This window comes from Ascaphus truei, chromosome 20 (assembly GCF_040206685.1).
Source record: "Ascaphus truei isolate aAscTru1 chromosome 20, aAscTru1.hap1, whole genome shotgun sequence".
Taxonomy (NCBI): Eukaryota; Metazoa; Chordata; class Amphibia; order Anura; family Ascaphidae; genus Ascaphus; species Ascaphus truei.
Genome location: NC_134502.1, coordinates 28,050,886 through 28,077,714, shown reverse-complemented (window position 1 = coordinate 28,077,714; position 26,829 = coordinate 28,050,886). Strand labels below are relative to the sequence as shown.

Genomic DNA, 26,829 nt, shown 5'->3' with positions numbered 1-26,829 from the left:
GACGTCTGTCTCTGGGGGCGGTCACGCTGTCGGACGTCTGTCTCTGGGAGCGGTCACGCTGTCGGACGGTCTGTCTCTGGGGGCGGTCACGCTGTCGGACGTCTGTCTCTGGGGGCGGCCACGCTGTCGGACGGTCTGTCTCTGGGGGCGGTCACGCTGTCGGACGGTCTGTCTCTGGGGGCGGTCACGCTGTCGGACGGTCTGTCTCTGGGGGCGGCCACGCTGTCGGACGGTCTGTCTCTGGGGGCGGTCACGCTGTCGGACGTCTGTCTCTGGGAGCGGTCACGCTGTCGGACGTCTGTCTCTGGGAGCGGTCACGCTGTCGGACGTCTGTCTCTGGGGGCGGTCACGCTGTCGGACGGTCTGTCTCTGGGAGCGGTCACGCTGTCGGACGGTCTGTCTCTGGGGGCGGTCACGCTGTCGGGCGGTCTGTCTCTGGGGGCGGTCACGCTGTCGGACGTCTGTCTCTGGGGGCTGTCACGCTGTCGGACGTCTGTCTCTGGGGGCGGTCACGCTGTCGGACGGTCTGTCTCTGGGGGCGGTCACGCTGTCGGACGTCTGTCTCTGGGAGCGGTCACGCTGTCGGACGTCTGTCTCTGGGAGCGGTCACGCTGTCGGACGTCTGTCTCTGGGGGCGGTCACGCTGTCGGACGGTCTGTCTCTGGGAGCGGTCACGCTGTCGGACGTCTGTCTCTGGGGGCGGTCACGCTGTCGGACGTCTGTCTCTGGGGGCGGTCACGCTGTCGGACGTCTGTCTCTGGGGGCTGTCACGCTGTCGGACGTCTGTCTCTGGGGGCGGTCACGCTGTCGGACCGTCTGTCTCTGGAGGTAGATATCCATGCTTCAGCACAGGTGATCCAGTTATTCTGATTGAGCCACCTGTGCTGAAGCTGGGACATCCCTAAAAGCTGACCTGGGGGTGTCCCGGGAGGACTGGGGTCGGCCGCCCCTCCCCCAGACCATATCGCCCAGCGGAGCCAGTAAATCTCGCGCCGGTACCACTGGACTAGCAGCTTGCGCATCTTCCCGGGACCGCCCGCTCGCGTGACGTCGGTACAAGCGCCTGGCGTCACGGTAAAGCAAGATATAACGCGCGCGTTGGTCATCGCTTCCAAAAAACAACGTTTTTCATAACATCAATATTTTGGTCTGAAGCCAGATGGAGGCGCACAGCGCCGGGGATCCCTAAATACGTCGGGGCACGCTGAGTCGATTTGTCCGCTCTTGCGACGGTTTAGGACTTCTCGCCGTTGAGGGCAGCTTACCACCGGCCGGCTCGCCACGAAGGTGACTCCCTAACCTTACCCCAAAAGTCCCTAACGTCAAGTCCTTACCCAAGCCTGCTAACCCCTTCCAAGGCTAATCTTCACCCTAAAATACTTAACCCCAAAATACTTAACCCCTTACCCAGAAGTCCCATAAGCGGGGGTCCCCCTTACCCAGAAGTCCCATAAGCGGGGGTCCCCCTTACCCAGAAGTCCCATAAGCGGGGGTCCCCCTTACCCAGAAGTCCCATAAGCGGGGGACCCCCTTACCCAGGAGTCCCATAAGCGGGGGTACCCCTTACCCAGAAGTTCCATAAGCGGGGGACCCCCTTACCCAGAAGTCCCATAAGCGGGGGTCCCCCTTACCCAGAAGTCCCATAAGCGGGGGTCCCCCTTACCCAGAAGTCCCATAAGCGGGGGTCCCCCTTACCCAGAAGTTCCATAAGCGGGGGACCCCCTTACCAAGAAGTCCCATAAGCGGGGGACCCCCTTACCCAGAAGTCCCACAAGCGGGGGACCCCCTTACCCAGAAGTCCCACAAGCGGGGGACCCCCTTACCCAGAAGTCCCACAAGCGGGGGACCCCCTTACCCAGAAGTCCCACAAGCGGGGGACCCCCTTACCCAGAAGTCCCACAAGCGGGGGACCCCCTTACCCAGAAGTCCCACAAGCGGGGGACCCCCTTACCCAGAAGTCCCACAAGCGGGGGACCCCCTTACCCAGAAGTCCCACAAGCGGGGGACCCCCTTACCCAGAAGTCCCACAAGCGGGGGACCCCCTTACCCAGAAGTCCCACAAGCGGGGGGACCCCTTTACCTAGAAGTCCCACAAGCGGGGGGACCCCTTTACCTAGAAGTCCCATAAGCGGGGGACCCCTTTACCTAGAAGTCCCATAAGCGGGGGACCCCTTTACCTAGAAGTCCCATAAGCGGGGGAACCCTTTACCCAGAAGTCCCATAAGCGGGGGACCCCTTTACCCAGAAGTCCCATAAGCGGGGGACCCCTTTACCCAGAAGTCCCATAAGCGGGGGACCCCTTTACCTAGAAGTCCCATAAGCGGGGGACCCCTTTACCTAGAAGTCCCATAAGCGGGGGGACCCCTTTACCTAGAAGTCCCATAAGCGGGGGACCCCCTTACCCAGAAGTCCCACAAGCGGGGGACCCCCTTACCCAGAAGTCCCACAAGCGGGGGGACCCCTTTACCTAGAAGTCCCACAAGCGGGGGGACCCCTTTACCTAGAAGTCCCATAAGCGGGGGACCCCTTTACCTAGAAGTCCCATAAGCGGGGGACCCCTTTACCTAGAAGTCCCATAAGCGGGGGACCCCTTTACCCAGAAGTCCCATAAGCGGGGGACCCCTTTACCCAGAAGTCCCATAAGCGGGGGACCCCTTTACCCAGAAGTCCCATAAGCGGGGGACCCCTTTACCTAGAAGTCCCATAAGCGGGGGGACCCCTTTACCTAGAAGTCCCATAAGCGGGGGAACCCCCTTACCCAGGAGTCCCATAAGCGGGGGGACCCCCTTACCCAGGAGTCCCATAAGCGGGGGGACCCCCTTACCCAGGAGTCCCATAAGCGGGGGGACCCCCTTACCCAGGAGTCCCATAAGCGGGGGGACCCCCTTACCCAGGAGTCCCATAAGCGGGGGGACCCCTTTACCCAGGAGTCCCATAAGCGGGGGGACCCCCTTACCCAGGAGTCCCATAAGCGGGGGGACCCCCTTACCCAGGAGTCCCAAAAGCGGGGGGACCCCCTTACCCAGGAGTCCCATAAGCGGGGGGACCCCCTTACCCAGGAGTCCCATAAGCGGGGGGACCCCCTTACCCAGGAGTCCCATAAGCGGGGGGACCCCCTTACCCAGGAGTCCCATAAGCGGGGGGACCCCCTTACCCAGGAGTCCCATAAGCGGGGGACCCCCTTACCCAGGAGTCCCATAAGCGGGGGGACCCCCTTACCCAGGAGTCCCATAAGCGGGGGGACCCCCTTACCCAGGAGTCCCATAAGCGGGGGGGACCCCCTTACCCAGGAGTCCCATAAGCGGGGGGACCCCCTTACCCAGGAGTCCCATAAGCGGGGGGACCCCCTTACCCAGGAGTCCCATAAGCGGGGGGACCCCCTTAATAACTTTCCTCCGCGGCGAGTTGGCTGCGGTGAGTTGTCCTGTTCCGCGCTCTCGGTCCTTCCGCGGGTCACGGCCGGTAGGGGGCGTTGTGCCACCCTTTCTCGCCTCGGAAGCCGTGTTCGCCCACCTATCGAAAGACCTACTGTCGGGTTTGTGCCGTTTAGGACAAAGCTGCCTCTCACCTTGGTGTTTGAGCATTGGAGACCCCCGGCGTGGACGCCGGACACCCCCCCCGGCGTGGACGCCGGACACCCCCCCCGGCGTGGACGCCGGACACCCCCCCCGGCGTGGACGCCGGACACCCCCCCCGGCGTGGACGCCGGACACCCCCCCCGGCGTGGACGCCGGACACCCCCCCCGGCGTGGACGCCGGACACCCCCCCCGGCGTGGACGCCGGACACCCCCCCCGGCGTGGACGCCGGACACCCCCCCCGGCGTGGACGCCGGACACCCCCCCCGGCGTGGAAGCCGGACACCCCCCCCCCGGCGTGGACGCCGGACACCCCCCCCGGCGTGGACGCCGGACACCCCCCCCGGCGTGGACGCCGGACACCCCCCCCGGCGTGGACGCCGGACACCCCCCCCGGCGTGGACGCCGGACACCCCCCCCGGCGTGGACGCCGGACACCCCCCCCCGGCGTGGACGCCGGACACCCCCCCCCCGGCGTGGACGCCGGACACCCCCCCCCGGCGTGGACGCCGGACACCCCCCCCCCGGCGTGGACGCCGGACACCCCCCCCCCCCGGCGTGGACGCCGGACACCCCCCCCCCCGGCGTGGACGCCGGACACCCCCCCCCGGCGTGGACGCCGGACACCCCCCCCCGGCGTGGACGCCGGACACCCCCCCCGGCGTGGACGCCGGACACCCCCCCCCGGCGTGGACGCCGGACACCCCCCCCCGGCGTGGACGCCGGACACCCCCCCCCGGCGTGGACGCCGGACACCCCCCCCCGGCGTGGACGCCGGACACGCGAGCCACGTTGCGTGCTCTTGTGGCGCCCGAGACAACGTAGGTTCGGTGAGAGGGGGAAGAGCGGCAGAACGACCCAGCAAGCCCACAAGGGCGGGCGGCCTCTTGTAGCGCGTCGGCGGTCGCTCACGGTCCCTGAGTATAAAGCCGGGATCTGGCGGTGCTCTCGGTGACTGCTCGGGGGGAGACCATCGTGTGCGGTCACTGGGACGCGCGGGGTGGGGGCTTCTCTGGGGGTGGGGGCTTCTCTGGGGGGAGAGCTTCAGTTTAACAACGTTGGAAACGCGTCGAAACTTTGATTTTGTAATAAAAAATTTGGAATTCCGTCTTGTTGGGTGCGGGTGTGTAACGTGTGCGGGTGTGTAACGTGTGCGGGTGTGTAACGTGTGCGGGTGTGTAACGTGTGCGGGTGTGTAACGTGTGCGGGTGTGTAACGGGTGCGGAACGGGTGCGGGTGTGTAACGGGTGTGTAACGGGTGCGGGTGTGTAACGTGTAACGTGTGCGGGTGTGTAACGTGTGCGGGTGTGTAACGTGTGCGGGTGTGTAACGGGTGCGGGTGTGTAACGGGTGCGGGTGTGTAACGGGTGCGGGTGTGTAACGGGTGCGGGTGTGTAACGGGTGCGGGTGTGTAACGGGTGCGGGTGCGTAACGGGTGCGGGTGCGTAGCGGGTGTGTAACGGGTGCGGGTGTATAACGGGTGCGGGTGTGTAGCAGGTGTGGGTGTGTAGCGGGTGTGTAACGGGTACGGGTGTGTAGCGGGTGTGTAACGGGTGCGGGTGTGTAGCGGGTGTGTAACGGGTGCGGGTGTGTAGCGGGTGCGGGTGTGTAGCGGGTGCGGGTGTGTAGCGGGTGTGTAACGGGTGCGGGTGTGTAGCGGGTGCGGGTGTGTAACGGGTGCGGGTGTGTAGCGGGTGCGGGTGTGTAGCGGGTGTGTTACGGGTGCGGGTGTGTAGCGGGTGCGGGTGTGTAGCGGGTGCGGGTGTGTAGCGGGTGTGTAGCGGGTGTGTAGCGGGTGCGGGTGTGTAGCGGGTGCGGGTGTGTAGCGGCGGCTCCACTATAATGGCTGTTTTCTGCCCGTCTCCCCGCAGTTCACCCCGTCCGGAGCATCGGGAGCTCAGCGCGTCCTGCAGAAGGAGCCCTTTGTGTCCATATTTACCACGCCGGCTGACTCGCTGCTGTCTCAGAGGGCACAGCTGGCTCGTAGCAACGCCCATCTGTCAGGTACTGTCACTGTGTCACTGTGTCACACTGCGGGGGAGGGACAGACTCATAGCTCCCTTCTGTCTGTGTCACTATTGTGTCACCCTGCAGGGGGAGAGACAGGCTCATAGCTCCCTTCTGACTGTGTCACCCTGCGGGGGAGGGACAGACACATAGCTCCCTTCTGTCTGTGTCACTGTGTCACCCTGCGGGGGGAGGGACAGACTCATAGCTCCCTTCTGTCTGTGTCACTGTGTCACCCTGCGGGGGGGAGGGACAGACTCATAGCTCCCTTCTGTCTGTGTCACTGTGTCACCCTGCGGGGGGAGGGACAGACTCATAGCTCCCTTCTGTCTGTCACTGTGTCACCCTGCGGGGGGAGGGACAGGCTCATAGCTCCCTTCTGTCTGTGTCACTGTGTCACCCTGCGGGGGGAGGGACAGGCTCATAGCTCCCTTCTGTCTGTGTCACTGTCACCCTGCGGGGGGAGGGACAGGGTCATAGCTCCCTTCTGTCTGTGTCACTGTATCACCCTGCTGGGGGAGGGACAGGCTCATAGCTCCCTTCTGTCTGTGTCACTGTGTCACCCTGCTGGGGGAGGGACAGACTCATAGCTCCCTTCTGTCTGTGTCACTATGTCACCCTGCTGGGGGAGGGACAGACTCATAGCTCCCTTCTGTCTGTGTCACTGTGTCACCCTGCGGGGGGAGGGACAGACTCATAGCTCCCTTCTGTCTGTGTCACTGTGTCACCCTGCGGGGGGAGGGACAGGCTCATAGCTCCCTTCTGTCTGTGTCACTGTCACCCTGCGGGGGGAGGGACAGGGTCATAGCTCCCTTCTGTCTGTGTCACTGTATCACCCTGCTGGGGGAGGGACAGGCTCATAGCTCCCTTCTGTCTGTGTCACTGTGTCACCCTGCGGGGGGAGGGACAGTCTCATAGCTCCCTTCTGTCTGTGTCACTGTGTCACCCTGCGGGAGGAGGGACAGTCTCATAGCTCCCTTCTGTCTGTGTCACTGTGTCACCCTGCTGGGGGAGGGACAGGCTCATAGCTCCCTTCTGTCTGTGTCACTGTATCACCCTGCTGGGGGAGGGACAGGCTCATAGCTCCCTTCTGTCTGTGTCACTGTGTCACCCTGCGGGGGGGAGGGACAGACTCATAGCTCCCTTCTGTCTGTATCACCCTGCTGGGGGAGGGACAGGCTCATAGCTCCCTTCTGTCTGTGTCACTGTGTCACCCTGCGGGGGGGAGGGACAGACTCATAGCTCCCTTCTGTCTGTGTCACTGTGTCACCCTGCGGGGGGAGGGACAGTCTCATAGCTCCCTTCTGTCTGTGTCACTGTGTCACCCTGCGGGGGGAGGGACAGACTCATAGCTCCCTTCTGTCTGTGTCACTGTGTCACCCTGCGGGGGGAGGGACAGACTCATAGCTCCCTTCTGTCTGTGTCACTGTGTCACCCTGCGGGGGGAGGGACAGGCTCATAGCTCCCTTCTGTCTGTGTCACTGTGTCACCCTGCGGGGGAAGGGACAGACTCATAGCTCCCTTCTGTCTGTGTCACTGTGTCACCCTGCGGGGGGAGGGACAGGCTCATAGCTCCCTTCTGTCTGTGTCACTGTGTCACCCTGCGGGGGGAGGGACAGACTCATAGCTCCCTTCTGTCTGTGTCACTGTGTCACCCTGCGGGGGGAGGGACAGACTCATAGCTCCCTTCTGTCTGTGTCACTGTATCACCCTGCTGGGGGAGGGACAGGCTCATAGCTCCCTTCTGTCTGTGTCACTGTGTCACCCTGCGGGGGGAGGGACAGTCTCATAGCTCCCTTCTGTCTGTGTCACTGTATCACCCTGCTGGGAGAGGGACAGTCTCATAGCTCCCTTCTGTTTGTGTCACTGTATCACCCTGCTGGGGGAGGGACAGGCTCATAGCTCCCTTCTGTCTGTGTCACTGTGTCACCCTGCGGGGGGAGGGACAGTCTCATAGCTCCCTTCTGTCTGTGTCACTGTGTCACCCTGCGGGAGGAGGGACAGTCTCATAGCTTCCTTCTGTCTGTGTCACTGTGTCACCCTGCTGGGGGAGGGACAGGCTCATAGCTCCCTTCTGTCTGTGTCACCCTGCGGGGGGAGGGACAGGCTCATAGCTCCCTTCTGTCTGTGTCACTGTGTCACCCTGCGGGGGGAGGGACAGACTCATAGCTCCCTTCTGTCTGTGTCACTGTGTCACCCTGCTGGGGGAGGGACAGGCTCATAGCTCCCTTCTGTCTGTGTCACTGTGTCACCCTGCGGGGGAGGGACAGACTCATAGCTCCCTTCTGTCTGTGTCACTGTGTCACCCTGCGGGGGGGGAGGGACAGACTCATAGCTCCCTTCTGTCTGTGTCACTATGTCACCCTGCGGGGGGAGGGACAGACTCATAGCTCCCTTCTGTCTGTGTCACTGTGTCACCCTGCGGGGGGAGGGACAGACTCATAGCTCCCTTCTGTCTGTGTCACTGTGTCACCCTGCGGGGGGAGGGACAGACACATAGCTCCCTTCTGTCTGTGTCACTGTGTCACCCTGCGGGAGGAGGGACAGTCTCATAGCTCCCTTCTGTCTGTGTCACTGTGTCACCCTGCGGGGGAGGGACAGGCTCATAGCTCCCTTCTGTCTGTGTCACTGTGTCACCCTGCGGGGGGAGGGACAGTCTCATAGCTCCCTTCTGTCTGTGTCACTGTGTCACCCTGCGGGGGGAGGGACAGGCTCATAGCTCCCTTCTGTCTGTGTCACTGTGTCACCCTGCGGGGGGAGGGACAGGCTCATAGCTCCCTTCTGTCTGTGTCACTGTGTCACCCTGCGGGGGGAGGGACAGGCTCATAGCTCCCTTCTGTCTGTGTCACTGTGTCACCCTGCTGGGGGAGGGACAGACTCATCGCTCCCTTCTGTCTGTCACTGTGTCACTGTGTCACCCTGCGGGAGGAGGGACAGACTCATAGCCCCCTTCTGTCTGTGTCACTGTGTCACCCTGCGGGGGGAGGGACAGACTCATAGCTCCCTTCTGTCTGTGTCACTGTGTCACCCTGCGGGGGAGGGACAGACTCATAGCTCCCTTCTGTCACTGTGTCACTGTGTCACCCTGCGGGGGGAGGGACAGGCTCATCGCTCCCTTCTGTCTGTGTCTGTGTCACCCTGCGGGGGAGGGACAGTCTCATAGCTCCCTTCTGTCTGTATCACTGTGTCACCCTGCGGGGGGAGGGACAGGCTCATAGCCCCCTTCTGTCTGTGTCACTGTGTCACCCCGCGGGGGGAGGGACAGACTCATAGCTCCCTTCTGTCTGTGTCACTGTGTCACCCTGCGGGGGGAGGGACAGACTCATAGCCCCCTTCTGTCTGTGTCACTGTGTCACCCTGCGGGGGGAGGGACAGGCTCATAGCTCCCTTCTGTCTGTGTCACTGTGTCACCCTGCGGGGGGAGGGACAGACTCATAGCTCCCTTCTGTCTGTGTCACTGTGTCACCCTGCGGGGGGTGGGACAGACTCATAGCTCCCTTCTGTCTGTGTCACTGTGTCACCCTGCGGGGGGTGGGACAGACTCATAGCTCCCTTCTGTCTGTGTCACTGTATCACCCTGCGGGGGGAGGGACAGGCTCATAGCTCCCTTCTGTCTGTGTCACTGTGTCACCCTGCGGGGGGAGGGACAGACTCATAGCTCCCTTCTGTCTGTGTCACTGTGTCACCCTGCGGGGGGTGGGACAGACTCATAGCTCCCTTCTGTCTGTGTCACTGTATCACCCTGCGGGGGGAGGGACAGGCTCATAGCTCCCTTCTGTCTGTGTCACTGTGTCACCCTGCGGGGGAGGGACAGGCTCATAGCTCCCTTCTGTCTGTGTCACTGTGTCACCCTGCGGGGGGAGGGACAGGCTCATAGCTCCCTTCTGTCTGTGTCACTGTGTCACCCTGCGGGGGGAGGGACAGACACATAGCTCCCTTCTGTCTGTGCCACTGTGTCACCCTGCGGGGGGAGGGACAGTCTCATAGCCCCCTTCTGTCTGTGTCACTGTGTCACCCCGCGGGGGGAGGGACAGACTCATAGCTCCCTTCTGTCTGTGTCACTGTGTCACCCTGCGGGGGGAGGGACAGACACATAGCTCCCTTCTGTCTGTGCCACTGTGTCACCCTGCGGGGGGAGGGACAGTCTCATAGCCCCCTTCTGTCTGTGTCACTGTGTCACCCTGCGGGGGGAGGGACAGACCCATAGCTCCCTTCTGTCTGTGTCACTGTGTCACCCTGCGGGGGGTGGGACAGACTCATAGCTCCCTTCTGTCTGTGTCACTGTGTCACCCTGCGGGGGGAGGGACAGACTCATAGCTCCCTTCTGTCTGTGTCACTGTGTCACCCTGCGGGGGGTGGGACAGACTCATAGCTCCCTTCTGTCTGTGTCACTGTGTCACCCTGCGGGGGGTGGGACAGACTCATAGCTCCCTTCTGTCTGTGTCACTGTATCACCCTGCGGGGGGAGGGACAGGCTCATAGCTCCCTTCTGTCTGTGTCACTGTGTCACCCTGCGGGGGGAGGGACAGACTCATAGCTCCCTTCTGTCTGTGTCACTGTGTCACCCTGCGGGGGAGGGACAGGCTCATAGCTCCCTTCTGTCTGTGTCACTGTGTCACCCTGCGGGGGAGGGACAGACACATAGCTCCCTTCTGTCTGTGTCACTGTGTCACCCTGCGGGGGGAGGGACAGGCTCATAGCTCCCTTCTGTCTGTGTCACTGTGTCACCCTGCGGGGGGAGGGACAGGCTTATAGCTCCCTTCTGTCTGTGTCACTGTCACCCTGCGGGGGAGGGACAGGCTCATAGCTCCCTTCTGTCTGTGTCACTGTGTCACCCTGCGGGGGGTGGGACAGACTCATAGCTCCCTTCTGTCTGTGTCACTGTGTCACCCTGCGGGGGGAGGGACAGACTCATAGCTCCCTTCTGTCTGTGTCACTGTGTCACCCTGCGGGGGGAGGGACAGTCTCATAGCTTCCTTCTGTCTGTGTCACTGTGTCACCCTGCGGGGGGTGGGACAGACTCATAGCTCCCTTCTGTCTGTGTCACTGTGTCACCCTGCGGGGGGTGGGACAGACTCATAGCTCCCTTCTGTCTGTGTCACTGTATCACCCTGCGGGGGGAGGGACAGGCTCATAGCTCCCTTCTGTCTGTGTCACTGTGTCACCCTGCGGGGGGAGGGACAGACTCATAGCTCCCTTCTGTCTGTGTCACTGTGTCACCCTGCGGGGGAGGGACAGGCTCATAGCTCCCTTCTGTCTGTGTCACTGTGTCACCCTGCGGGGGAGGGACAGACACATAGCTCCCTTCTGTCTGTGTCACTGTGTCACCCTGCGGGGGGAGGGACAGGCTCATAGCTCCCTTCTGTCTGTGTCACTGTGTCACCCTGCGGGGGGGAGGGACAGACTCATAGCTCCCTTCTGTCTGTGTCACTGTGTCACCCTGCGGGGGGAGGGACAGGCTTATAGCTCCCTTCTGTCTGTGTCACTGTGTCACCCTGCGGGGGGAGGGACAGGCTCATAGCTCCCTTCTGTCTGTGTCACTGTGTCACCCTGCGGGGGGGAGGGACAGACTCATAGCTCCCTTCTGTCTGTGTCACTGTGTCACCCTGCGGGGGGAGGGACAGGCTCATAGCTCCCTTCTGCCTGTGTCACTGTGTCACCCTGCGGGGGGAGGGACAGGCTCATAGCTCCCTTCTGTCTGTGTCACTGTGTCACCCTGCGGGGGGAGGGACAGACTCATAACTCCCTTCTGTCTGTGTCACTGTGTCACCCTGCGGGGGGAGGGACAGGCTCATAGCTCCCTTCTGTCTGTGTCACTGTGTCACCCTACGGGGGAGAGACAGTCTCATAGCTCCCTTCTGCCTGTGTCACTGTGTCACCCTGCGGGGGGAGGGACAGGCTCATAGCTCCCTTCTGTCTGTGTCACTGTGTCACTCTGCGGGGGAGGGACAGGCTCATAGCTCCCTTCTGTCTGTGTCAGTGCGTCACCCTGCGGGGGGAGGGACAGACACATAGCTCCCTTCTGTCTGTGTCACTGTGTCACCCTGCGGGGGGAGGGACAGTCTCATAGCTCTCTTCTGTTTGTGTCACTGTGTCACCCTGCGGGGGGAGGGACAGGCTCATAGCTCCCTTCTGTCTGTGTCACTGTCACCCTGCGGGGGGAGGGACAGGCTCATAGCTCCCTTCTGTATGGGTCACTGTGTCACCCTGCGGGGGAGGGACAGACTCATAGCTCCCTTCTGTATGGGTCACTGTGTCACCCTGCGGGGGGAGGGGGAGGCTCATAGCTCCCTTCTATCTGTGTCACTGTGTCACCCTGCGGGGGGAAGGACAGACTCATAGCTCTCTTCTGTATGGGTCACTGTGTCACCCTGCGGGGGGAGGGACAGACTCATAGCTCCCTTCTATCTGTGTCACTGTGTCACCCTGCGGGGGGAAGGACAGACTCATAGCTCTCTTCTGTCTGTGTCACCCTGCGGGGGGAGGGGGAGGCTCATAGCTCCCTTCTGTCTGTGTCACTGTGTCACCCTGCGGGGGAGGGGGAGGCTCATAGCTCCCTTCTGTCTGTGTCACTGTGTCACCCTGCGGGGGGAGGGACAGACTCATAGCTCCCTTCTGTATGGGTCACTGTGTCACCCTGCGGGGGGAGGGACAGGCTCATAGCTCCCTTCTATCTGTGTCACTGTGTCACCCTGCGGGGGGAGGGACAGGCTCATAGCTCCCTTCTGTCTGTGTCACTGTGTCACCCTGCGGGGGAGGGACAGTCTCATAGCTCCCTTCTGTCTGTGTCACTGTGTCACCCTGCGGGGGAGGGACAGACTCATAGCTCCCTTCTGTCTGTGTCACCCTGCGGGGGGAGGGACAGACTCATAGCTCCCTTCTGTCTGTGTCACTGTGTCACCCTGCGGGGGGAGGGACAGTCTCATAGCTCCCTTCTGTCTGTGTCACTGTGTCACCCTGCGGGGGAGGGACAGACTCATAGCTCCCTTCTGTCTGTGTCACTGTGTCACCCTGCGGGGGGAGGGACAGTCTCATAGCTCCCTTCTGTCTGTGTCACTGTGTCACCCTGCGGGGGGAGGGACAGACTCATAGCTCCCTTCTGTCTGTGTCACTGTCACCCTGCATGGGGAGGGACAGACTCATAGCTCCCTTCTGTCTGTGTCACTGTGTCACCCTGCGGTGGGAGGGACAGGCTCATAGCTCCCTTCTGTCTGTGTCACTGTGTCACCCTGCGGGGGGAGGGACAGTCTCATAGCGCCTTCTGTCTGTCACTGTATCACCCTGCGGGGGGAGGTACAGGCTCATAGCTCCCTTCTGTCTGTGTCACTGTGTCACCCTGCGGGGGGAGGGACAGGCTCATAGCTCCCTTCTGTCTGTGTCACTGTGTCACCCTGCGGGGGAAGGACAGGCTCATAGCTCCCTTCTGTCTGTGTCACTGTGTCACCCTGCGGGGGGAGGGACAGGCTCATAGCTCCCTTCTGTCTGTGTCACTGTGTCACCCTGCGGGGGGAGGGACAGGCTCATAGCTCCCTTCTGTCTGTGTCACTGTGTCACCCTGCTGGGGGAGGGACAGACTCATAGCTCCCTTCCGTCTGTGTCACTGTGTCACCCTGCGGGGGAGGGACAGACTCATAGCTCCCTTCTGTCTGTCACTGTGTCACTGTGTCACCCTGCGGGAGGAGGGACAGACTCATAGCCCCCTTCTGTCTGTGTCACTGTGTCACCCTGCGGGGGGAGGGACAGACTCATAGCTCCCTTCTGTCTGTGTCACTGTGTCACCCTGCGGGGGAGGGACAGACTCATAGCTCCCTTCTGTCACTGTGTCACTGTGTCACCCTGCGGGGGGAGGGACAGGCTCATCGCTCCCTTCTGTCTGTGTCTGTGTCACCCTGCGGGGGAGGGACAGTCTCATAGCTCCCTTCTGTCTGTATCACTGTGTCACCCTGCGGGGGGAGGGACAGGCTCATAGCCCCCTTCTGTCTGTGTCACTGTGTCACCCCGCGGGGGGAGGGACAGACTCATAGCTCCCTTCTGTCTGTGTCACTGTGTCACCCTGCGGGGGGAGGGACAGACTCATAGCCCCCTTCTGTCTGTGTCACTGTGTCACCCTGCGGGGGGAGGGACAGGCTCATAGCTCCCTTCTGTCTGTGTCACTGTGTCACCCTGCGGGGGGAGGGACAGACTCATAGCTCCCTTCTGTCTGTGTCACTGTGTCACCCTGCGGGGGGTGGGACAGACTCATAGCTCCCTTCTGTCTGTGTCACTGTGTCACCCTGCGGGGGGTGGGACAGACTCATAGCTCCCTTCTGTCTGTGTCACTGTATCACCCTGCGGGGGGAGGGACAGGCTCATAGCTCCCTTCTGTCTGTGTCACTGTGTCACCCTGCGGGGGGAGGGACAGACTCATAGCTCCCTTCTGTCTGTGTCACTGTGTCACCCTGCGGGGGGTGGGACAGACTCATAGCTCCCTTCTGTCTGTGTCACTGTGTCACCCTGCGGGGGGTGGGACAGACTCATAGCTCCCTTCTGTCTGTGTCACTGTATCACCCTGCGGGGGGAGGGACAGGCTCATAGCTCCCTTCTGTCTGTGTCACTGTGTCACCCTGCGGGGGGAGGGACAGACTCATAGCTCCCTTCTGTCTGTGTCACTGTGTCACCCTGCGGGGGAGGGACAGGCTCATAGCTCCCTTCTGTCTGTGTCACTGTGTCACCCTGCGGGGGAGGGACAGACACATAGCTCCCTTCTGTCTGTGTCACTGTGTCACCCTGCGGGGGGAGGGACAGGCTCATAGCTCCCTTCTGTCTGTGTCACTGTGTCACCCTGCGGGGGGAGGGACAGACACATAGCTCCCTTCTGTCTGTGCCACTGTGTCACCCTGCGGGGGGAGGGACAGTCTCATAGCCCCCTTCTGTCTGTGTCACTGTGTCACCCCGCGGGGGGAGGGACAGACTCATAGCTCCCTTCTGTCTGTGTCACTGTGTCACCCTGCGGGGGGAGGGACAGACACATAGCTCCCTTCTGTCTGTGCCACTGTGTCACCCTGCGGGGGGAGGGACAGTCTCATAGCCCCCCTTCTGTCTGTGTCACTGTGTCACCCTGCGGGGGGAGGGACAGACCCATAGCTCCCTTCTGTCTGTGTCACTGTGTCACCCTGCGGGGGGTGGGACAGACTCATAGCTCCCTTCTGTCTGTGTCACTGTGTCACCCTGCGGGGGGAGGGACAGACTCATAGCTCCCTTCTGTCTGTGTCACTGTGTCACCCTGCGGGGGGTGGGACAGACTCATAGCTCCCTTCTGTCTGTGTCACTGTGTCACCCTGCGGGGGGTGGGACAGACTCATAGCTCCCTTCTGTCTGTGTCACTGTATCACCCTGCGGGGGGAGGGACAGGCTCATAGCTCCCTTCTGTCTGTGTCACTGTGTCACCCTGCGGGGGGAGGGACAGACTCATAGCTCCCTTCTGTCTGTGTCACTGTGTCACCCTGCGGGGGAGGGACAGGCTCATAGCTCCCTTCTGTCTGTGTCACTGTGTCACCCTGCGGGGGAGGGACAGACACATAGCTCCCTTCTGTCTGTGTCACTGTGTCACCCTGCGGGGGGAGGGACAGGCTCATAGCTCCCTTCTGTCTGTGTCACTGTGTCACCCTGCGGGGGGAGGGACAGGCTTATAGCTCCCTTCTGTCTGTGTCACTGTCACCCTGCGGGGGAGGGACAGGCTCATAGCTCCCTTCTGTCTGTGTCACTGTGTCACCCTGCGGGGGGTGGGACAGACTCATAGCTCCCTTCTGTCTGTGTCACTGTGTCACCCTGCGGGGGGAGGGACAGACTCATAGCTCCCTTCTGTCTGTGTCACCGTGTCACCCTGCGGGGGGTGGGACAGACTCATAGCTCCCTTCTGTCTGTGTCACTGTGTCACCCTGCGGGGGGTGGGACAGACTCATAGCTCCCTTCTGTCTGTGTCACTGTATCACCCTGCGGGGGGAGGGACAGGCTCATAGCTCCCTTCTGTCTGTGTCACTGTGTCACCCTGCGGGGGGAGGGACAGACTCATAGCTCCCTTCTGTCTGTGTCACTGTGTCACCCTGCGGGGGAGGGACAGGCTCATAGCTCCCTTCTGTCTGTGTCACTGTGTCACCCTGCGGGGGAGGGACAGACACATAGCTCCCTTCTGTCTGTGTCACTGTGTCACCCTGCGGGGGGAGGGACAGGCTCATAGCTCCCTTCTGTCTGTGTCACTGTGTCACCCTGCGGGGGGAGGGACAGGCTTATAGCTCCCTTCTGTCTGTGTCACTGTGTCACCCTGCGGGGGGAGGGACAGGCTCATAGCTCCCTTCTGTCTGTGTCACTGTGTCACCCTGCGGGGGAGGGACAGACTCATAGCTCCCTTCTGTCTGTGTCACTGTGTCACCCTGCGGGAGGAGGGACAGTCTCATAGCTCCCTTCTGTCTGTGTCACTGTGTCACCCTGCGGGGGAGGGACAGTCTCATAGCTCCCTTCTGTCTGTGTCACTGTGTCACCCTGCGGGGGGGAGGGACAGACTCATAGCTCCCTTCTGTCTGTGTCACTGTGTCACCCTGCGGGGGGAGGGACAGGCTCATAGCTCCCTTCTGCCTGTGTCACTGTGTCACCCTGCGGGGGGAGGGACAGGCTCATAGCTCTCTTCTGTCTGTGTCACTGTGTCACTCTGCGGGGGAGGGACAGGCTCATAGCTCCCTTCTGTCTGTGTCACTGTGTCACCCTGCGGGGGGAGGGACAGACTCATAACTCCCTTCTGTCTGTGTCACTGTGTCACCCTGCGGGGGGAGGGACAGACTCATAGCTCCCTTCTGCCTGTGTCACTGTGTCACCCTGCGGGGGGAGGGACAGGCTCATAGCTCCCTTCTGTCTGTGTCACTGTGTCACTCTGCGGGGGAGGGACAGGCTCATAGCTCCCTTCTGTCTGTGTCAGTGCGTCACCCTGCGGGGGGAGGGACAGACACATAGCTCCCTTCTGTCTGTGTCACTGTGTCACCCTGCGGGGGGAGGGACAGTCTCATAGCTCTCTTCTGTTTGTGTCACTGTGTCACCCTGCGGGGGGAGGGACAGGCTCATAGCTCCCTTCTGTCTGTGTCACTGTCACCCTGCGGGGGGAGGGACAGGCTCATAGCTCCCTTCTGTATGGGTCACTGTGTCACCCTGCGGGGGAGGGACAGACTCATAGCTCCCTTCTGTATGGGTCACTGTGTCACCCTGCGGGGGGAGGGGGAGGCTCATAGCTCCCTTCTATCTGTGTCACTGTGTCACCCTGCGGGGGGAAGGACAGACTCATAGCTCTCTTCTGTATGGGTCACTGTGTCACCCTGCGGGGGGAGGGACAGACTCATAGCTCCCTTCTATCTGTGTCACTGTGTCACCCTGCGGGGGGAAGGACAGACTCATAGCTCTCTTCTGTCTGTGTCACCCTGCGGGGGGAGGGGGAGGCTCATAGCTCCCTTCTGTCTGTGTCACTGTGTCACCCTGCGGGGGAGGGGGAGGCTCATAGCTCCCTTCTGTCTGTGTCACTGTGTCACCCTGCGGGGGGAGGGACAGACTCATAGCTCCCTTCTGTATGGGTCACTGTGTCACCCTGCGGGGGGAGGGACAGGCTCATAGCTCCCTTCTATCTGTGTCACTGTGTCACCCTGCGGGGGGAAGGACAGACTCATAGCTCTCTTCTGTCTGTGTCACTGTGTCACCCTGCGGGGGGACGGACAGGCTCATAGCTCCCTTCTGTCTGTGTCACTGTGTCACCCTTCGGGGGGAGGGACAGACTCATAGCTCCCTTCTGTCTGTGTCACTGTGTCACCCTGCGGGGGAGGGACAGTCTCATAGCTCCCTTCTGTCTGTGTCACTGTGTCACCCTGCGGGGGAGGGACAGACTCATAGCTCCCTTCTGTCTGTGTCACCCTGCGGGGGGAGGGACAGACTCATAGCTCCCTTCTGTCTGTGTCACTGTGTCACCCTGCGGGGGGAGGGACAGTCTCATAGCTCCCTTCTGTCTGTGTCACTGTGTCACCCTGCGGGGGAGGGACAGACTCATAGCTCCCTTCTGTCTGTGTCACTGTGTCACCCTGCGGGGGGAGGGACAGTCTCATAGCTCCCTTCTGTCTGTGTCACTGTGTCACCCTGCGGGGGGAGGGACAGACTCATAGCTCCCTTCTGTCTGTGTCACTGTCACCCTGCATGGGGAGGGACAGACTCATAGCTCCCTTCTGTCTGTGTCACTGTGTCACCCTGCGGTGGGAGGGACAGGCTCATAGCTCCCTTCTGTCTGTGTCACTGTGTCACCCTGCGGGGGGAGGGACAGTCTCATAGCGCCTTCTGTCTGTCACTGTATCACCCTGCGGGGGGAGGTACAGGCTCATAGCTCCCTTCTGTCTGTGTCACTGTGTCACCCTGCGGGGGGAGGGACAGGCTCATAGCTCCCTTCTGTCTGTGTCACTGTGTCACCCTGCGGGGGGAAGGACAGACTCATAGCTCCCTTCTGTCTGTGTCACCCTGCGGGGGGGAGGGACAGACTCATAGCTCCCTTCTGTCTGTGTCACCCTGCGGGGGGGAGGGACAGACTCATAGCTCCCTTCTGTCTGTGTCACCCTGCGGGGGGCAGGGACAGACTCATAGCTCCCTTCTGTCTGTGTCACCCTGCGGGGGGGAGGGACAGACTCATAGCTCCCTTCTGTCTGTGTCACCCTGCGGGGGGAGGGACAGACTCATAGCTCCCTTCTGTCTGTGTCACTGTGTCACCCTGCGGGGGGAGGGACAGGCACATAGCTCCCTTCTGTCTGTGTCACTGTGTCACCCTGCGGGGGAGGGACAGGCTCATAGCTCCCTTCTGTCTGTGTCACTGTGTCACCCTGCGGGGGAGGGACAGGCACATAGCTCCCTTCTGTCTGTGTCACTGTGTCACCCTGCGGGAGAAGGGACAGGCTCATAGCTCCCTTCTGTCTGTGTCACTGTGTCACCCTGCGGGGGAGGGACAGGCTCATAGCCCCCTTCTGTCTGTGTCACTGTGTCACCCTGCGGGGGGAGGGGCAGACACATAGCTCCCTTCTGTCTGTGTTACTGTGTCACCCTGCGGGGGGAGGGACAGACACATAGCTCCCTTCTGTCTGTGTCACTGTGTCACCCTGCGGGGGGAGGGACAGGCTCATAGCTCCCTTCTGTCTGTGTCACTGTGTCACCCTGCGGGGGGAGGGACAGACTCATAGCTCCCTTCTGTCTGTGTCACTGTCACCCTGCGGGGGAGGGACAGGCTCATAGCTCCCTTCTGTCTGTGTCACTGTGTCACCCTGCGGGGGAGGGGGAGGCTCATAGCTCCCTTCTGTCTGTGTCACTGTGTCACCCTGCGGGGGAGGGACAGACTCATAGCTCCCTTCTGTCTGTGTCACTGTCACCCTGCGGGGGGAGGGACAGACTCATAGCTCCCTTCTGTCTGTGTCACTGTGTCACCCTGCGGGGGGAGGGACAGACTCATAGCGCCCTCTGTCTGTGTCACTGTGTCACTCTGCGGGGGAGGGACAGACTCATAGCTCCCTTCTGTCTGTGTCACTGTCACCCTGCGGGGGAGGGACAGACTCATAGCTCCCTTCTGTCTGTGTCACTGTCACCCTGCGGGGGGAGGGACAGACTCATAGCTCCCTTCTGTCTGTGTCACTGTGTCACTGTGTCACCCTGCGGGGGGAGGGGGAGGCTCATAGCTCCCTTCTGTCTGTGTCACTGTGTCACCCTGCGGGGGGAGGGACAGACTCATAGCTCCCTTCTGTCTGTGTCACTGTGTCACCCTGCAGGGGGAGGGACAGGCTCATAGCTCCCTTCTGTCTGTCACCGTGTCACCCTGTGGGGGAGGGACAGACTCATAGCTCCCTTCTGTCTGTGTCACTGTGTCACCCTGCGGGGGAGGGACAGGCTCATAGCTCCCTTCTGTCTGTGTCACTGTGTCACCCTGCGGGGGGAGGGACAGGCTCATAGCTCCCTTCTGTCTGTCACCGTGTCACCCTGTGGGGGAGGGACAGACTCATAGCTCCCTTCTGTCTGTGTCACTGTGTCACCCTGCGGGGAGGGACAGGCTCATAGCTCCCTTCTGTCTGTGTCACTGTGTCACCCTGCGGGGGAGGGACAGGCTCATAGCTCCCTTCTGTCAGTCACTGTGTCACCCTGCGGGGGGAGGGACAGACTCATAGCTCCCTTCTGTCTGTGTCACTGTGTCACCCTGCGGGGGGAGGGACAGACTCATAGCTCCCTTCTGTCTGTGTCACTGTGTCACCCTGCGGGGGGAGGGACAGACTCATAGCTCCCTTCTGTCTGTGTCACTGTGTCACCCTGCGGGGGAGGGACAGGCTCATAGCTCCCTTCTGTCTGTGTCACTGTGTCACCCTGCGGGGGAGGGACAGGCTCATAGCTCCCTTCTGTCTGTGTCACTGTATCACCCTGCAGGGGGAGGGACAGGCTCATAGCTCCCTTCTGTCTGTGTCACTGTGTCACCCTGCGGGGGAGGGACAGACTCATAGCTCCCTTCTGTCTGTGTCACTGTCACCCTGCGGGGGGAGGGACAGAGTCATAGCTCCCTTCTGTGTCACTGTCACCCTGCGGGGGGAGGGACAGACTCATAGCTCCCTTCTGTCTGTGTCACTGTGTCACCCTGCGGTGGGAGGGACAGGCTCATAGCTCCCTTCTGTCTGTGTCACTGTGTCACCCTGCGGGGGGAGGGACAGGCTCATAGCTCCCTTCTGTCTGTGTCACTGTGTCACCCTGCGGTGGGAGGGACAGGCTCATAGCTCCCTTCTGTCTGTGTCACTGTGTCACCCTGCGGGGGGAGGGACAGACTCATAGCTCCCTTCTGTCTGTGTCACTGTGTCACCCTGCGGGGGGAAGGACAGACTCATAACTCCCTTCTGTCTGTGTCACTGTGTCACCCTGCGGGGGGAGGGACACACACAGCTCCCTTCTGTCTGTGTCACTGTGTCACCCTGCGGGGGAGGGACAGGCTCATAGCTCCCTTCTGTCTGTGTCACTGTGTCACCCTGCGGGGGAGGGACAGGCACATAGCTCCCTTCTGTCTGTGTCACTGTGTCACCCTGCGGGAGAAGGGACAGGCTCATAGCTCCCTTCTGTCTGTGTCACTGTGTCACCCTGCGGGGGAGGGACAGGCTCATAGCCCCCTTCTGTCTGTGTCACTGTGTCACCCTGCGGGGGGAGGGGCAGACACATAGCTCCCTTCTGTCTGTGTTACTGTGTCACCCTGCGGGGGGAGGGACAGGCTTATAGCTCCCTTCTGTCTGTGTCACTGTGTCACCCTGCGGGGGGAGGGACAGGCTCATAGCTCCCTTCTGTCTGTGTCACTGTGTCACCCTGCGGGGGAGGGACAGACTCATAGCTCCCTTCTGTCTGTGTCACTGTGTCACCCTGCGGGAGGAGGGACAGTCTCATAGCTCCCTTCTGTCTGTGTCACTGTGTCACCCTGCGGGGGAGGGACAGTCTCATAGCTCCCTTCTGTCTGTGTCACTGTGTCACCCTGCGGGGGGGAGGGACAGACTCATAGCTCCCTTCTGTCTGTGTCACTGTGTCACCCTGCGGGGGGAGGGACAGGCTCATAGCTCCCTTCTGCCTGTGTCACTGTGTCACCCTTCGGGGGGAGGGACAGGCTCATAGCTCTCTTCTGTCTGTGTCACTGTGTCACTCTGCGGGGGAGGGACAGGCTCATAGCTCCCTTCTGTCTGTGTCACTGTGTCACCCTGCGGGGGGAGGGACAGACTCATAACTCCCTTCTGTCTGTGTCACTGTGTCACCCTGCGGGGGGAGGGACAGGCTCATAGCTCCCTTCTGTCTGTGTCACTGTGTCACCCTACGGGGGAGAGACAGTCTCATAGCTCCCTTCTGCCTGTGTCACTGTGTCACCCTGCGGGGGGAGGGACAGGCTCATAGCTCCCTTCTGTCTGTGTCACTGTGTCACTCTGCGGGGGAGGGACAGGCTCATAGCTCCCTTCTGTCTGTGTCAGTGCGTCACCCTGCGGGGGGAGGGACAGACACATAGCTCCCTTCTGTCTGTGTCACTGTGTCACCCTGCGGGGGGAGGGACAGTCTCATAGCTCTCTTCTGTTTGTGTCACTGTGTCACCCTGCGGGGGGAGGGACAGGCTCATAGCTCCCTTCTGTCTGTGTCACTGTCACCCTGCGGGGGGAGGGACAGGCTCATAGCTCCCTTCTGTATGGGTCACTGTGTCACCCTGCGGGGGAGGGACAGACTCATAGCTCCCTTCTGTATGGGTCACTGTGTCACCCTGCGGGGGGAGGGGGAGGCTCATAGCTCCCTTCTATCTGTGTCACTGTGTCACCCTGCGGGGGGAAGGACAGACTCATAGCTCTCTTCTGTATGGGTCACTGTGTCACCCTGCGGGGGGAGGGACAGACTCATAGCTCCCTTCTATCTGTGTCACTGTGTCACCCTGCGGGGGGAAGGACAGACTCATAGCTCTCTTCTGTCTGTGTCACCCTGCGGGGGGAGGGGGAGGCTCATAGCTCCCTTCTGTCTGTGTCACTGTGTCACCCTGCGGGGGAGGGGGAGGCTCATAGCTCCCTTCTGTCTGTGTCACTGTGTCACCCTGCGGGGGGAGGGACAGACTCATAGCTCCCTTCTGTATGGGTCACTGTGTCACCCTGCGGGGGGAGGGACAGGCTCATAGCTCCCTTCTATCTGTGTCACTGTGTCACCCTGCGGGGGGAGGGACAGGCTCATAGCTCCCTTCTGTCTGTGTCACTGTGTCACCCTGCGGGGGGACGGACAGGCTCATAGCTCCCTTCTGTCTGTGTCACTGTGTCACCCTTCGGGGGGAGGGACAGACTCATAGCTCCCTTCTGTCTGTGTCACTGTGTCACCCTGCGGGGGAGGGACAGTCTCATAGCTCCCTTCTGTCTGTGTCACTGTGTCACCCTGCGGGGGAGGGACAGACTCATAGCTCCCTTCTGTCTGTGTCACCCTGCGGGGGGAGGGACAGACTCATAGCTCCCTTCTGTCTGTGTCACTGTGTCACCCTGCGGGGGGAGGGACAGTCTCATAGCTCCCTTCTGTCTGTGTCACTGTGTCACCCTGCGGGGGAGGGACAGACTCATAGCTCCCTTCTGTCTGTGTCACTGTGTCACCCTGCGGGGGGAGGGACAGTCTCATAGCTCCCTTCTGTCTGTGTCACTGTGTCACCCTGCGGGGGGAGGGACAGACTCATAGCTCCCTTCTGTCTGTGTCACTGTCACCCTGCATGGGGAGGGACAGACTCATAGCTCCCTTCTGTCTGTGTCACTGTGTCACCCTGCGGTGGGAGGGACAGGCTCATAGCTCCCTTCTGTCTGTGTCACTGTGTCACCCTGCGGGGGAGGGACAGTCTCATAGCGCCTTCTGTCTGTCACTGTATCACCCTGCGGGGGGAGGTACAGGCTCATAGCTCCCTTCTGTCTGTGTCACTGTGTCACCCTGCGGGGGGAGGGACAGGCTCATAGCTCCCTTCTGTCTGTGTCACTGTGTCACCCTGCGGGGGGAAGGACAGGCTCATAGCTCCCTTCTGTCTGTGTCACTGTGTCACCCTGCGGGGGGAGGGACAGGCTCATAGCTCCCTTCTGTCTGTGTCACTGTGTCACCCTGCGGGGGGAGGGACAGGCTCATAGCTCCCTTCTGTCTGTGTCACTGTGTCACCCTGCTGGGGGAGGGACAGACTCATAGCTCCCTTCCGTCTGTGTCACTGTGTCACCCTGCGGGGGAGGGACAGACTCATAGCTCCCTTCTGTCTGTCACTGTGTCACTGTGTCACCCTGCGGGAGGAGGGACAGACTCATAGCCCCCTTCTGTCTGTGTCACTGTGTCACCCTGCGGGGGGAGGGACAGACTCATAGCTCCCTTCTGTCTGTGTCACTGTGTCACCCTGCGGGGGAGGGACAGACTCATAGCTCCCTTCTGTCACTGTGTCACTGTGTCACCCTGCGGGGGGAGGGACAGGCTCATCGCTCCCTTCTGTCTGTGTCTGTGTCACCCTGCGGGGGAGGGACAGTCTCATAGCTCCCTTCTGTCTGTATCACTGTGTCACCCTGCGGGGGGAGGGACAGGCTCATAGCCCCCTTCTGTCTGTGTCACTGTGTCACCCCGCGGGGGGAGGGACAGACTCATAGCTCCCTTCTGTCTGTGTCACTGTGTCACCCTGCGGGGGGAGGGACAGACTCATAGCCCCCTTCTGTCTGTGTCACTGTGTCACCCTGCGGGGGGAGGGACAGGCTCATAGCTCCCTTCTGTCTGTGTCACTGTGTCACCCTGCGGGGGGAGGGACAGACTCATAGCTCCCTTCTGTCTGTGTCACTGTGTCACCCTGCGGGGGGTGGGACAGACTCATAGCTCCCTTCTGTCTGTGTCACTGTGTCACCCTGCGGGGGGTGGGACAGACTCATAGCTCCCTTCTGTCTGTGTCACTGTATCACCCTGCGGGGGGAGGGACAGGCTCATAGCTCCCTTCTGTCTGTGTCACTGTGTCACCCTGCGGGGGGAGGGACAGACTCATAGCTCCCTTCTGTCTGTGTCACTGTGTCACCCTGCGGGGGGTGGGACAGACTCATAGCTCCCTTCTGTCTGTGTCACTGTGTCACCCTGCGGGGGGTGGGACAGACTCATAGCTCCCTTCTGTCTGTGTCACTGTATCACCCTGCGGGGGAGGGACAGGCTCATAGCTCCCTTCTGTCTGTGTCACTGTGTCACCCTGCGGGGGGAGGGACAGACTCATAGCTCCCTTCTGTCTGTGTCACTGTGTCACCCTGCGGGGGAGGGACAGGCTCATAGCTCCCTTCTGTCTGTGTCACTGTGTCACCCTGCGGGGGAGGGACAGACACATAGCTCCCTTCTGTCTGTGTCACTGTGTCACCCTGCGGGGGGAGGGACAGGCTCATAGCTCCCTTCTGTCTGTGTCACTGTGTCACCCTGCGGGGGGAGGGACAGACACATAGCTCCCTTCTGTCTGTGCCACTGTGTCACCCTGCGGGGGGAGGGACAGTCTCATAGCCCCCTTCTGTCTGTGTCACTGTGTCACCCCGCGGGGGGAGGGACAGACTCATAGCTCCCTTCTGTCTGTGTCACTGTGTCACCCTGCGGGGGGAGGGACAGACACATAGCTCCCTTCTGTCTGTGCCACTGTGTCACCCTGCGGGGGGAGGGACAGTCTCATAGCCCCCTTCTGTCTGTGTCACTGTGTCACCCTGCGGGGGGAGGGACAGACCCATAGCTCCCTTCTGTCTGTGTCACTGTGTCACCCTGCGGGGGGTGGGACAGACTCATAGCTCCCTTCTGTCTGTGTCACTGTGTCACCCTGCGGGGGGAGGGACAGACTCATAGCTCCCTTCTGTCTGTGTCACTGTGTCACCCTGCGGGGGGTGGGACAGACTCATAGCTCCCTTCTGTCTGTGTCACTGTGTCACCCTGCGGGGGGTGGGACAGACTCATAGCTCCCTTCTGTCTGTGTCACTGTATCACCCTGCGGGGGGAGGGACAGGCTCATAGCTCCCTTCTGTCTGTGTCACTGTGTCACCCTGCGGGGGGAGGGACAGACTCATAGCTCCCTTCTGTCTGTGTCACTGTGTCACCCTGCGGGGGAGGGACAGGCTCATAGCTCCCTTCTGTCTGTGTCACTGTGTCACCCTGCGGGGGAGGGACAGACACATAGCTCCCTTCTGTCTGTGTCACTGTGTCACCCTGCGGGGGGAGGGACAGGCTCATAGCTCCCTTCTGTCTGTGTCACTGTGTCACCCTGCGGGGGGAGGGACAGGCTTATAGCTCCCTTCTGTCTGTGTCACTGTCACCCTGCGGGGGAGGGACAGGCTCATAGCTCCCTTCTGTCTGTGTCACTGTGTCACCCTGCGGGGGGTGGGACAGACTCATAGCTCCCTTCTGTCTGTGTCACTGTGTCACCCTGCGGGGGGAGGGACAGACTCATAGCTCCCTTCTGTCTGTGTCACTGTGTCACCCTGCGGGGGGTGGGACAGACTCATAGCTCCCTTCTGTCTGTGTCACTGTGTCACCCTGCGGGGGGTGGGACAGACTCATAGCTCCCTTCTGTCTGTGTCACTGTATCACCCTGCGGGGGGAGGGACAGGCTCATAGCTCCCTTCTGTCTGTGTCACTGTGTCACCCTGCGGGGGGAGGGACAGACTCATAGCTCCCTTCTGTCTGTGTCACTGTGTCACCCTGCGGGGGAGGGACAGGCTCATAGCTCCCTTCTGTCTGTGTCACTGTGTCACCCTGCGGGGGAGGGACAGACACATAGCTCCCTTCTGTCTGTGTCACTGTGTCACCCTGCGGGGGGAGGGACAGGCTCATAGCTCCCTTCTGTCTGTGTCACTGTGTCACCCTGCGGGGGGAGGGACAGGCTTATAGCTCCCTTCTGTCTGTGTCACTGTGTCACCCTGCGGGGGGAGGGACAGGCTCATAGCTCCCTTCTGTCTGTGTCACTGTGTCACCCTGCGGGGGAGGGACAGACTCATAGCTCCCTTCTGTCTGTGTCACTGTGTCACCCTGCGGGAGGAGGGACAGTCTCATAGCTCCCTTCTGTCTGTGTCACTGTGTCACCCTGCGGGGGAGGGACAGTCTCATAGCTCCCTTCTGTCTGTGTCACTGTGTCACCCTGCGGGGGGGAGGGACAGACTCATAGCTCCCTTCTGTCTGTGTCACTGTGTCACCCTGCGGGGGGAGGGACAGGCTCATAGCTCCCTTCTGCCTGTGTCACTGTGTCACCCTGCGGGGGGAGGGACAGGCTCATAGCTCTCTTCTGTCTGTGTCACTGTGTCACTCTGCGGGGGAGGGACAGGCTCATAGCTCCCTTCTGTCTGTGTCACTGTGTCACCCTGCGGGGGGAGGGACAGACTCATAACTCCCTTCTGTCTGTGTCACTGTGTCACCCTGCGGGGGGAGGGACAGACTCATAGCTCCCTTCTGCCTGTGTCACTGTGTCACCCTGCGGGGGGAGGGACAGGCTCATAGCTCCCTTCTGTCTGTGTCACTGTGTCACTCTGCGGGGGAGGGACAGGCTCATAGCTCCCTTCTGTCTGTGTCAGTGCGTCACCCTGCGGGGGGAGGGACAGACACATAGCTCCCTTCTGTCTGTGTCACTGTGTCACCCTGCGGGGGGAGGGACAGTCTCATAGCTCTCTTCTGTTTGTGTCACTGTGTCACCCTGCGGGGGGAGGGACAGGCTCATAGCTCCCTTCTGT

The 26,829-nt window shown here is 61.4% G+C and overlaps 1 protein-coding gene across 1 annotated transcript in view; it reads left to right on the top strand.

Annotated features, from left to right (window-relative positions):
- The window catches only part of LOC142470833 (aurora kinase B-A-like), a 55,204-nt gene that overhangs the window by 9,493 nt on the left and 18,882 nt on the right, over positions 1 to 26,829 (top strand). The window contains 1 exon segment of the mRNA XM_075577606.1: positions 5,449 to 5,581. Coding sequence (XP_075433721.1) covers positions 5,449 to 5,581 — 133 coding nt within the window.